Genomic DNA, 12,970 nt, shown 5'->3' with positions numbered 1-12,970 from the left:
TCACTTGTTGTATCATGAGATAAAATATGTTCGCCAATGGCGAATTAGTTATGACTGAGCCGACCGTTTCGAACAACATATCAAAATTGGGTTTCGAAGACAGTTATTTCTGCCCTCGGGCCTTTTTTATAAATTGAGTCAGATTGATTTTTTAAGTAGGTAATGTGATTCAAATAAAATCTGTATTCTAAAGGCTTACAATAGCTCTATAACGAGCAAAAAAAACTTGAGAAAAAAAACTTAAAAAACGTTCTCATCTCTGCCAAAATTATAACTTTCAGTGGTGAAATGTATCAAAAAAAAATCAGGAAACCTCACAACTAGGATAAATTTTTGCGATTTATTACAATAATAAATCCGAAGGATATCAAGTTAAGAGATTCCAATCCGTGTAAGAAAGTTTCTTTTTTGTAAAAAAAAATACTGAGAACGCGGTGAAAATAAATAATTCACCGCGCTTCACCGCATTCACCGCAAAAAGAAAATTACTTTTCCACCGCATTTCACAGTATTTCTTACGAAATTTCACCGCAAACCTCGACTCGGGTAGTTAAATGACCACCTGGTCCCTTTCATGGAAGCCAGAGAAGTGGGAATTGTAAGTTACTCCTACACAAAAGCAAGGACTATATCTATGCCAGATGTATGGTAGTGCGGGGATTACAGGTTCTATCCGGTTATCACCAAGTGGGAGGAAAGGATAAACATGTTGGAATTTTAACAATAAGATGTTCAAATAATTAGAGTCAGAATAATGGGACTGTCAATTCACCGTCTTGAATTTAATGCAATTAATACTTAGAATAGGACAAAATCTCAAGTGAATTCTGTTATATGAATATGATAACCTTGTAGAGCAGGGTTCTGTCCTTGTCCATGACTTTGCCCATTTAGTCTATACATCTTAGCATTACCTGCACTCTTGTCTAAGCCGTAATAAACAACTGGATAGTCACCTTGACCTTTCTGGAACTTCTCAGAGTCCATTTTTAGTCGATTATGCCGTTTCCAGATTTTCAAATGCCGGATCTTTTCCGTTCTTGTCCCTATAGCTTAGTGAGTATTTGCTTGTTATTGGCAATCTCCTACCTGATGAATGGGCTATTTTGAAACATGGAAACACACTCTAACACAACACACAGTTCGTAACTGGGGTGATAAATTGAGGTATATATAAGCATTAACGCACACCTCGACCTGGGTAACTATAAGCGGAAAAGATCCCAGAAAAAAAGTTGTATGAAATTTTTTTGGTCTAATAATTATTTGATCAACTAAATTTTAAAATTGAAACAAGTTTTCAGCCGGAATAACTGTCAATTATTATTCTGTAGCTAGAGAGCATACATAAATGATAATAAACTGCGGGACAATTTGCGCCGCGTTGATCTTACAATGAAGTCCTCTAATTTTGCTTTAGAGCATTATTTTCGACCACCATAGTTTTATCCAACAACATGAGGGAACTTGAGCTCGACTGCTGGGTACAAAGCTGGAGGATTGCTTATATTCATGTTCTAATCTCATTTGAAACCGACTGTAAAATATTTTTTGTTACTATAGGAGAACAAAGAACGAAATGCAATTTTTACAAACTTCAAATTTCATATTAGGTTTTTTTTGCCTCCTTTCAATTTAAGATTTTCTCTTACTGCAACAAGACATCACTGATGAGAAAAATTTGCCCTCTATGCGTATGTTAGAACATAAATCTTATTTGCCCTAGGTTTTCAGTACCCTGACACGAGGGCGCCTGCACCAGAGTGGTGGCTAAAAGTACCGAAGGGGTCTAAGATTTACGTTCAACTTATTTAGAGAGTCAGTGTGTAAAATCACATCCAATTTATCCCAGTTTATGAAAACCGAAGGCAATTTCGATACCCTTTTTATGTTGTCTGGGGTTAATTCGTACTCAAATAAAACTAATCAGACCACAATATGCAAATATTTCTTATATATATATATATATATATATATATATATATACATATATATATCAATATATATATATATATATATATATATATATATATATATAAGAAATATTTAAAATTTCAATTATTCAAATTATGAAAAGATTCAAATTACGGAAAGAGACCTAATTTGAATCTTTTCATTCAAATTATGAAAAGATAAAAAAATGTTTTCAGAATTCTAAACCTGAAAAAGTAAGTTCAATACAAGCTTTAAAAAGTTAAAGCATAAAAAAATTGCTTTATAACTATTAAAAGTTACTCCAACAAAAGAATCACATCCCCGTACCTAACTCCAAGTGCATTTCAGTACTGGGCCAGTATAATGTAATTCCTCGTCATTACTGAATTATAGACTGATTCATGTCACTTTTTTGACTCGTCAGACTTGCGTTCAGTCTGAGTTTACAGTGGTCAGAGTTGGGCCAAGTGTAAAAATAAAGATTAGTACGGGGATAGAACTCACGATATCTCGCTCCTCAGACGTTTGTCCTCCTAACTGTGCCATCCGTACTGTTCGAGTTTAAACTTTTGCGCCGTTAATATACGCTTGAAAGAAGCGAATTTCAAACAAGAAAGCGAGCAAAATATATTACATGGGAGACTTGCATTTACAATTGCCCAGTACTGATTTACACTTGGAGTTCGGTACGGGTCAAGAGACAAAATAGTGATTTCAGAATTTTATTTCAACAGTTAGCTAATCTAAAACAAAACTATATTATAGTCGTTCATCTTTTATCAGACTTTCATCGAGATTGACACTTATAGATTTAGTTACAAATGAGAGTCAGAGATTTTAATTCGTCAGTTAGCTCATCTATAATAAACAAAACTTATTAGAGTCATTCATCTTATATTAGATTTTCATTGAGACACATATTGAATGATATTTTGTTTGCTTTTCAGTTCAGCAACTTAGACAAAAACAAGCAACTTACAGCATTTTTGAAAAAGTTGCCAAGAAAATACATTTAGATTAAAAATAAGTGTATGTTAAAATTACTGGAAAAAATACAAGGAATCAATAGAATTGCAAAGTTTTTTCTAAAAAATGATAATTCTTCAAGCTTCTGGTAGAAAATCTGCTCAAAAATTACAAGTTACTTGCAACAGCTTTTAAATTCAAGAGTTGCCCGACCGTGTTAATGGCAAGCATGTATACGCGCAGACTGCTATATTTCAAAGATTGTCACAAAACAGAATTCTGTTTCGCCTACAATATATCTCTATGGAGCAAATGAAATCTGGTTGCTTTACACTTTTTGCTAATTTGTCTTTGGAAAGACCAGCTGCTCATTGTTGCATCATCATAGTTGCCTGACTCGCAAAACTCTACGTTATATTGCGAAGAAGCGTTCTCCCAGTGACGTGATCCGGTTCCATCAACCTATACGTGGTTGTGTTCGGTATCGGAACATTCGTCAGCTGAACACGTATTACGTTATTTAACTTTTGTTTCATAGCTGCTACTGAGTTCTAAGGAGTTAATTTGCTCACCAATGCAAATGATATAAACACACCAACTTATTGTTCCAACTTTTTTTCAAAATGGGAGAATATATATTCGAGGCTGGCTTTTTAAATTTGTTCAGTCAAAGTTTGACTTTTTGCTAACGCATCGTGGAGAAAAAAAGAGAAACATTTTGTAGCCCTTAAATGCTAGTTTTGACTTTAATTGAAAAATTGCTGACTTTACCTAAGATTTAAAAAGGGGGAGGGTAATTTAAAAATTGGGAGAAAAACAGAACAGAAAAAAAATTAGGGGTTGAAAGAAGGGTGTGTGAGTATAAAATTATTTTTATAGTTTTTCATGAAATTGTCATTAAACTACTTTTATAGAAATTACACCAGATTACAAAAACTTGCTTTAAAAATTTCGCTTTTTGTTTTCGCATCGTAAGTAGAAATACCGGAAGTTTCTTTTTGTCGCCCATAGAGGTTGAATTTGACACTAAAATGTTAAAACTTCAAAACTTAAATCATGTTCAGATAGATGAGCTGTTAAACAAATTAAAAGGAAACAGAAGGGAAAAAGGAAAAGTTTGGGGGATGGGGTGGAACTGAGGACGACATTAATTTTATTTTGTAAAAAAAGTACAAGTGCTAAAAAAGATTATGAGTCAGTAAATTATATAACTACAATTGTTCTTTTTTATATATTGATCTGTCCGACAGAAAACAGAATTCCTCAAAAAAATTGAGTATTCAAAAGACATAAGAAAAAGATGAAAACAGCTTTTTTCACTTTTCGACAGATTTTTCTCCTCTTCGCACCCATTTCAGGCTCTCAGTTTCTGCAATTCAAAAGGTTGTTTACTCCATCCAAACACAAAAAGGTTTAGAATACGAGATCCGAATAGTTGTTAGAAACTATGAAATTTGGGAAAAAAATTAAATTGACTCTTCCATTGGGACATAAAATATTTTTCAGACAGTTTATTGGCTTATAATTAGTTCTGCTGACCTATAATTAGTTCTTGCCAGAGGCTTATGCAATTGGGATACATCTCGCTTAGAAGAGAACAACAGAAAACAATTTCTGTAGAGAAAAAGGAAAACAATAAACAAAAGAAAAAAATCAGCAGTGCCTGCTCTAGCAAAATATTTTTTCAAATTAACGTCTGCTTATCGTGGAAAATTTATTCCAACGGCAAAAGTAGAAGAAAATAATATATTATATGATTTAAAAAGAAAAATATCAAATACTTTTACATAAAACAATAAATTAATTCTAAAAATTTCTGAGGTGGCCCAAGAGTAGTTTTTCAGCGTGAATTAAAAAGTTTACACGATAAATGACGTTATTGGACTTTCTGAGAATTGAACAAATTTGGAATACTTGGGACCAGTACAACAGAAAAATTACTGTAGTGAGAAGACGAATCTTTGTTCAAATATATATTTTGTTGATCTTTCCTGACGTTTCTGTTGAGTTTAGAGTTAAAAATCGTCAATTTAGACAAAAACTTATGATAACATAGAGAGATTACTATAGTTTTTGGCTCTATATAACATATAAAAAGCTCAACAAAATCGGAAAACAAAATAGTCTCTTTTTTTCTTTTAAATTTTGCTCAAGTACATGCTATGAATTGTAATTTTTTCTCATTTTAACCCTCCATCCTTTAAGGTGTTTCGATTACTTAAGGTTAGCAAAATGTTTTTTAAGGGAAATTCAAAAACATAAAATTGGAAAGGCGTTCAATTGATGAAAGAACGGACAAAAATCGTTTTTCTCTCAACATTTTTTAATCTTGCAAAATTTTTGCTACAGACAGCAACTGATAATGATGCTCGCTCTTTTCAAACGGCAACAGTTTGATGAGCAGCAAGAACCTATTTGAATTCCATCAGTCCTTCATGAGTGTTTTTTTCATGTGCGTGCGGGCCCTTTTTTTGTTGAGAAAGTTAGAAGTAAACTGCTGCAAAATACTAGCCAGAAGCAGGTCCACAAGTAGGTTAAAGCTCATATACTACTGCGTTTAGCAAAAATGACTTCTTTTTAGGAATTGACAGTATGAAGAACAAAAAAGCAGTTATTTGAGATTATTACGACGCAGAATGTTATCTTTGTCAACACTGGAACGGTCCTCTCAACTTTTGCTTGGCTGACATTAAAATGTATTTTCTCCAGTTGACTCTAAATTCAGTGAACCATCAAATCATTGCATCATTGTGCGTGAAGACGTTCAGTGTGGATCGTCAATGTGACAATTTTTTTCTATCTTTCTTGTAACTTTTGAAACAAACTTTCTACAATTTCTCATTTAATTTGTTCGATATTAAAAAAGGTCAATTATAAGACAAATGAAGAGAAAAAAATTTTAAGTAGTATTTTTTACCTAAAACGCAACACTTGATATAATCAACATTTCAACAGTTTGTTCAAAAATTGATTTTCCGGAAAATTTTTTGGAGAAAATTTTTCATCTGGATCTTGAGTCTAACTAATTGATCGAGATTTTATCAAAATGATGTGGGGAAAATCTGTTACTTTTTACTTTGCTACTTCTGGCGTGTTAACTCATCTTGAAAAATGTGTACTCATAGTTGCTCCAAAGAATTGTTTCAAGTTCAATATGAGTTTTGCAAAACTGATAGTCAAAAGATCATTTCATCTCTGATCAAGGTAAAAACTTTCACAAAATTGAGAGTTGTGTTGGAATAATCTGTGCTATGCACAGTTTTTCACGAGCTATCATGTTAAAATTTTGGGAAAATTGACAATTTATGAGCAATAACTCTACAGAAATTATCGACGTTTTGGAGGATTTAATTTTAAGTTGTTTTCGCTCTGTTTAAAATCTCCAATTTTGTGTTTTTAATACGAAATCTGTTGCACCTAATTGGTGCAACTAGTGCAAAAAAATAAAAAGTCTTCCATCGACACACTTATTGAATGGTTTTACGTTTTGTTTTTGTGTATTTTATTAGGCAGCAAATAAGTCATTTTCAAGCACCTATAAAAAAATTAAGAGCAGAATACATTTGGATTGAAAAAGAGTAGTACTTTAAATTTAACGGAAAAAGATATGATGCCCAATCTAAACTTCAAAACAATATCTGAAAAAATGATCAATGTTTAAACTTTTGTAAAACATCTGCTTGGAAAAAACAAAGTTTTACAGCTGTGTGGATTTGTTGCTGGCAAAAATTTTTACTCTGAGCCTGTTTTCTTTCAAAGATTTTTGCCCCAAAAATGCGTGCAAAATTTTTCGTGTTTTGTTTTTGGCCACTTTATTTCTCTATACAAAAATCTTTATATCTGGCATTGACACATTTTCGGCTCAATTTGTCTGGGCAACACTAGCTGCTCATTTTAATGGTCAAAGTTCTGTTTATTTAGCTTTCTGTTATCTACAGACGGCTATAAATTTTGTTGGGAAACGTTTCCTTATAATCTCTGGACAGAGATGTACGAAGTGAAAACAAATTTTCTGACACCTGTGGAATACAGTAAGAAAGACTTAGTCTTTATGAGGCGCGCTTGCAAGCTTAGAAATTATAGGTGCGAAAACACACAATCGTAAACTTTATTTTATATCCAAACGAAAGTCGAGGCAACTGTATTCAATACGTATCAAGGCAAAATCACATCGTAATGGCCCTGCAAATCTATTTGTATTTGTTAGCAGGTATTTTGTTTGAGCCGATTTTCGGCTAAGATTGGTCACCGATACGTTTTTGGAACATAAAAATATTAAGCTTAAAATGAGCGCAATCGATTTAGTATATAAGTAGGCTCAACAAAAATTATGTTAAATGAACTTTTTCTGTGCTTTGCAAGCATTCTGTAAAGCGAACGCAAAATAAAATGACGTAATCTTTTCTCGCTTTCATTTAAATAGCGCATTTCAATCCTCGCTGCTCTTTTATTTACTCAGTAACATCCTCCGGTCCGGAAGAAAATGTTGGGAGGATTGGTACAAGCTTAACGAGTGGGCGGACGAGCGATCCGGACAACGTGCGTACGAAGGAAGTTCTCCAATCCGAGCAGTTGGATAGTAACCCCTAGGGTTGCTTTCTTCAACGATCCAAACTAAATCACCAACCTTGAGGTGATGCTCGGCAGGCGTCGGCCACTTAGCTCTACGGTTCAGCGCAGGTACATACTCCTTAAGCCAAAGTGCCCAAATTGCATTGGCCTAGGACTGTGAACGGGCGTACCGCATACGATGATCGAACTCGTCGACGCCAACGATGGACGGAATTCCGGTTGCTTGGTTACCGAATAGAAAATGATGAAGTGTTATTGCGCCTAAGTCGGACGAGTCGGCGCTTACGGGCGTTAACGGACGTGCGTTTAGTGCGTGTTCAACAAGACAAAAACTAGTGTTCAACGCCTCATCTGTGAAGCGGCGTGTACCGAGGATGGTGTACAGTACCCTCTTAAAACTACGGACCAACATCTCCCAGATTCCACCTTGGTGTGGCGCACTGGGCGGATTGAACCTCCACTTATTGCCCTTATGTGCAAGTTCAGCGTTGATATTGAGCGCATTCCATTTTTTCATACATTCACGCAGCTCTTTCTCCGCTCCAATGAAGTCCGTACCATTATCCGACCGAATCATAGCAGGAGTACCTCGACGGGAGATGAACCGCTCCACTCCCATTAAACAGGAACTAGTGTCCATGAACGGGACAACTTCAACATGGACAGCACGAGTAGTGAGACAAGTGAAGAGAAATCCCCACCTCTTCTCAGTAGTCTGACGAACTGTGACGTAGAATGAGTCAAAATAATCAACTCCGGTGTTGGTAAAGGGAGGAGACTGGTCTCTCCTTTGGGAGGTCTGCAATGATAGGTTGAACGGTTGCTGCACGGAACTCTCTACACAAGACGCAGTTTGATTTGATGGAACGCAGTGTGGAACGTAGTTTGAGGATGGCATAACGCTCCTGTACTTTTGACCGTAAGTAATCGACGCCCTGATGATGGTTCTTTGAATGAGTATACCGCAGGAACAGTTTAACAAAGGCAAAGCTTTTCTTATTCGAATTTGACAATTTGATGCAAATTATGCTGGCGAGTGTGAGAATCACTGTTTTACAGTTTAGGAGAACACGTTGGTGATATGACGTAGCACCTAAAAACTTCAGCTTAATGTTGCAAAATGAAATTTAATGAGAAGTTTCATAAAATGAATCAATTACACCAAAATGATGTAATTTTTTTAATAATGTTATCGAAATTTCCTAATATTTGAAGGTTGTCTTTTCATTTTCCCAGTTTTTGTTTAAATTAAAAAACAACCTACTGGGAATGTTTGGGCATTTTTTCAAAATTTCGCGCAAATCGTGTGCAAATCGTGTTGTGTGCAAATCGTGTACTAGCTGCATGGATTCTCCTGGAAATTTGAGTTTAACCGAAAAGTATTTTCAAGTTATCAAAAAAAAATGCAAGAGAAAGCGGAACGAACATCGGAAAAGATGGTTTGATAGAAAATACATGCAGAAAAGTAATTGAAAAATTTTTTAGATATCAAATGCTTTAAGAAAAAACTCAAAGAATATAAAATTTTCTTTCAAACAATTTGCATCGCAAAAAGTTAAAGTGTTACTAGATAATTTTTCTGAAAGTGTCGACAATTCTCAGACACAAAAGTAAAGATAGTACATGGCAACGCTTCCTGGATATCTGTTCGTCGGGAAATTGGGACCATAAATAATTTTTTAAGATATTGCTTTAAAAACAATATCTCAGCCGTTGAGTTACTGTACAAAATTTCAAATGTGTCTTGTTTGATGAACGTCTGATGCTTATGTGAACTCCCAAATTGAACAGAAAAGTCTAATTGTTAGATTTAGGTGTGGAGAATCAAAAACTCATTGAAACTTTACTCGGTGATCAAACATGCATACCACTGAAAGTGCAGTCTACTCATTATGTACAATTAGAGAAATTTGCCTTGAAACATCAGTTCGTATTAGAACTTGCATGCAGAGGATAACTGGAAATGCAACAAATGCAGACTTACCTCACAAACGCGGAAGAACGAACAAGTGGTTTGGCATAAGCAAGAACAGCAAAACGCTCTTAAGGAGACAAACAACCAACACGAGTATTACATATAGTCGGACTTCTAAATAACTTACTGTTTCGAACTCGCAATATTTATTTTTTGTCACAGCAATTAAGTTATAATTGTGAAACTCACATTGCTCTATTTTAACCATTGTGACAAGTACTGCTGCAATTCAATTTTTGATTGATGTATCTACGGGATACCAAATCTTTTTTTTTCAAGGTTTAACAATTTTCAGCTGCTGCAGTCTTCTCAACATTTCTGATTAAAATTTTCTAATACATTATTTGTGCGTTTATCTGGAGAAAAATTAATTGTCGAAGCTAAATTTTTAGACATTTTGATAGAAAAAACTGAAAAATACTTGGCATTAATTTGATCAATTAAATACTCAAGTGCTTTGTTGTTTAAAACAACAAATTAAATGCTCAATATTCTCCCTTTGTTGTTTAAACAAAAATGAGCATTTCATATCAAAATAATTGCAAAAACACCAATAAAACCACTATAAAATGTTTTAAGAAAGCCGCTTCGCAAGATACGGACCTCATCATTTTCACAAGACTTGACATACGGTTTAGTGAATTTGCCCCTTTTCAGTTTTCTTTCGATGGAGACAGAAACTACGCGATCAAACTTTTAAAGATCTTCGCTACAATTCTCATCTAATCTAACCTAAATCGCCAATTTTATTTCCGACATTATTCACCTCAGCATATTACACGCTTCTGTTGCGATAATTCAGCATTAATCAAAAGTTCCATTCGGACTTTTATTCAGTTTATGAATTGGCAAAAAGAGTAGAGTATTAACTTTTTTGAACTTTTCCTTTTGCCCAGCTTCTTTCTTCAGTGTCGTGGAAGGGAGAGGTGTAGACAGTGTCATCTGGTTTAGTACCGCTCACTCCACTCGAACCATTCAGAGTACTACTGCCAGCAGAAATGAATTCCACCTTTTGTATGTTTATACTGGGCTCCTGCGGTGACTCAGATTTTGGTGCAGATGTCTGGGGTGAAGGCGATGCAGCTGCACCTTCAAACGACAAAAACGATCCAGGTTTAATACAATCCAAGCTTAACATCATTTCTTAAAAATTTGTTAGAAAAAAGCAAAATCTGTAGCTTAGCTATACCCGGGTCGAGAAACTTTCCAAAATTTATGTAGGAAATGCGCTGATTTTTCAAAAATTTCAGCGCAGAAACTTTCAGAAGGTTCAGTTGATTTTCACAATTTTCTCGCGTTGCCTGAGTCTCGAACCCTGATCAACTGTTTCTTTCTGATTCGTCACGCAATACCCTGTGCCATTGATTTCTAAATCTCTGCTCATTTAATTTGATTTTGTATTAGTAAATTGTTTTAACAGGAATGCGCTGAAAAGTGCTGAAATGCGCTAAAAATTCAGCGCATTTCTTTCCTAATTTAAGCTCATTTATGCACTTTTTCATCAAAAACGGTGGGAGTTTCAGGCCAAAAACCATACATAAAAATGAGTTGAAATCCGATACAATTCTGTATCAACTGCTCTGAAAGTTTGAATGAAATGCGCTGCAAAAAGTGCTTAAAGTTAAGTAGGAAATGTGCTGAAAATGCGCTGAAATTTTGTGATAGTTGCTTTGAGGATGCGCTGAAATTTCAAAGTTTCAGCGCATTCGCAAAGTTTCGACGTATTTCATTGCCTTCAGTGCCTTTCTGACAGCAAAATGTACTGAAACGTTGATGACATCTCGACCCGGGACATTTGATGCAGTTAGTTTATCATTGACATCATGCGCAAACCTGCATTATTACAGGGAATTATGTAGAACCGGCAACGCGGTTCGTTAATCTGAGAGTTTGCGAAATGTTTGTTTCTTAATAAAAAAATCATTATTTCGCTGTAATTTTGTTTTAAAATCAGCAATCACATTTTTGTAAAGTAGCAGAAACATAGGATGAACTTGCTAAAATTTTAGAAAAATAATCTCAATCGTGTTTGAAACTTATTAGACGAATATTTATCTTTTAAGAATTGTGTTGGACAAAATCATATCTTGCAAGTTTCCGTCAGATAATCTTGCAGGATGATGGATCTTCTTATAATATTCTGACAGAATCTTACGAAATCTAACAAGATCATCATTCCCAGGTTATTGGGGTGCACATATTACACCAAATGAAATGATATGATATTTTGTTTGTGCTATTTTTAATTGAGTTGATTCGGGCTCCAATGTCAATCTTCTTGAAAATTTCAAAAACAGGCTATTGATTGAAAACCATAATGGTTAAGCTTAGAGTATTAGTTACAAATTTCATAGAAAACATTATCGCAACATGGTCCGTTTCCTTGCCAGATAACGAATTAATTATATATGATTTTGTAGGGTGCTATAGCGTTACACAAGCGTCATTTTTAATAATGATAAAAAGATCTAAAGATATGAGTTTGTTTTTTTAGGTGGTGAGATAGTATTTGATTAAATATTTGGTGATCGCAAGATGTACCAATTATTATTTAGTAGAAATTGCAAAACTGTTATTAAAGAGCATTGTCTTCCGTGAACGCTTAATCTGATTTGAAACAAAGAAAAGTCGAGAGTTGTGCAACTCAAAAATTTTATATCACAGCTGTAGAGAGTGAACTTTTTTTCGTTATCGTTTCTTATATGCTAAGAGATTCCTATCAAATTTAATTAAAAGAGGCTAGTGAATAAAGTTTTGCATGCTGGCGTCATTTCCGCTGCAATATAATTGTTTATAAATTTGACTTTCGACGCAACTTGTTTATAAATTTTGGGAGAAAATGCCTCTCGAATTGATTTTTCGGGATGAGAAAAATCATTGCAAATAACGGTTCTATAAGGGCTCTGATAAATTATAAATCAATCGCTGAAAATAACTCACTCTCTGGTCATAGACGCTAGCATTTTACGGCCGTTTTACTGTATCTTCTCGTGAAGATTCCGTTGTTTTTTATATCTTATTGGACAAAAAATGGGTAACCTTTGTTCATCAGTGGTTCCTTGAGATGCTGATTCGCGGATGGGGGACCGAGAGCCCCCGGTTGTATGCACGTATCGTCTGCTGTTGCATTCCACGTCTGAAAAAAGATATAAACCTCATCAAAGATTTTCATCATATGAGATGAATTCGATTTTTTTTTTAGTTTTTATTATCAAGAGGATCAGGTCCCAAAATGCAAAAAATTTGCAAAATATTTAGCTTTAGCAATGAGAGTAGGGCCCATTAATAAAAAGTTAGTTGTCCACCGAGCTCCGAAAAGTTTAGCTATAAGACATCTATTCCTATTGATTGCATTCCAAATACTGGTCAAAGTAGAAAGAACATTTGTATATTGGAAAAGATGACCTCTCCCTCTGACCTGAAAGGTACAACTTGGGTAGGGCAAATAGAGACTCCTAGAGTATGGAAAAGACACAGGGTAATTGCAACAAGGCTGTCTCAGCACCCCACATGGAACACCAC

At 34.7% G+C, this 12,970-nt stretch overlaps 1 protein-coding gene across 1 annotated transcript in view; it reads right to left on the bottom strand.

The window, feature by feature from the left end:
* Positions 1-12,964, bottom strand: part of LOC142356302 (uncharacterized) — a gene marked incomplete at its 3' end in the record, with an annotated part of 30,746 nt that extends 17,782 nt beyond the window's left edge. The window contains exons 1-3 of the mRNA XM_075408239.1: positions 12,867-12,964; positions 12,488-12,584; positions 10,319-10,537 (exon numbers count right to left, since the gene is read on the bottom strand). Coding sequence (XP_075264354.1) covers positions 10,319-10,537; positions 12,488-12,497 — 229 coding nt within the window. The remainder of the gene's footprint in view (positions 1-10,318; positions 10,538-12,487; positions 12,585-12,866) is intronic.
* Positions 12,965-12,970: the final 6 nt, after the last annotated feature.

Source organism: Convolutriloba macropyga, unplaced genomic scaffold, assembly GCF_964194025.1.
Source record: "Convolutriloba macropyga unplaced genomic scaffold, txConMacr16.3 SCAFFOLD_2922, whole genome shotgun sequence".
Classification (NCBI taxonomy): Eukaryota; Metazoa; Xenacoelomorpha; order Acoela; family Convolutidae; genus Convolutriloba; species Convolutriloba macropyga.
This window is presented reverse-complemented; position numbering and strand designations above follow the sequence as displayed.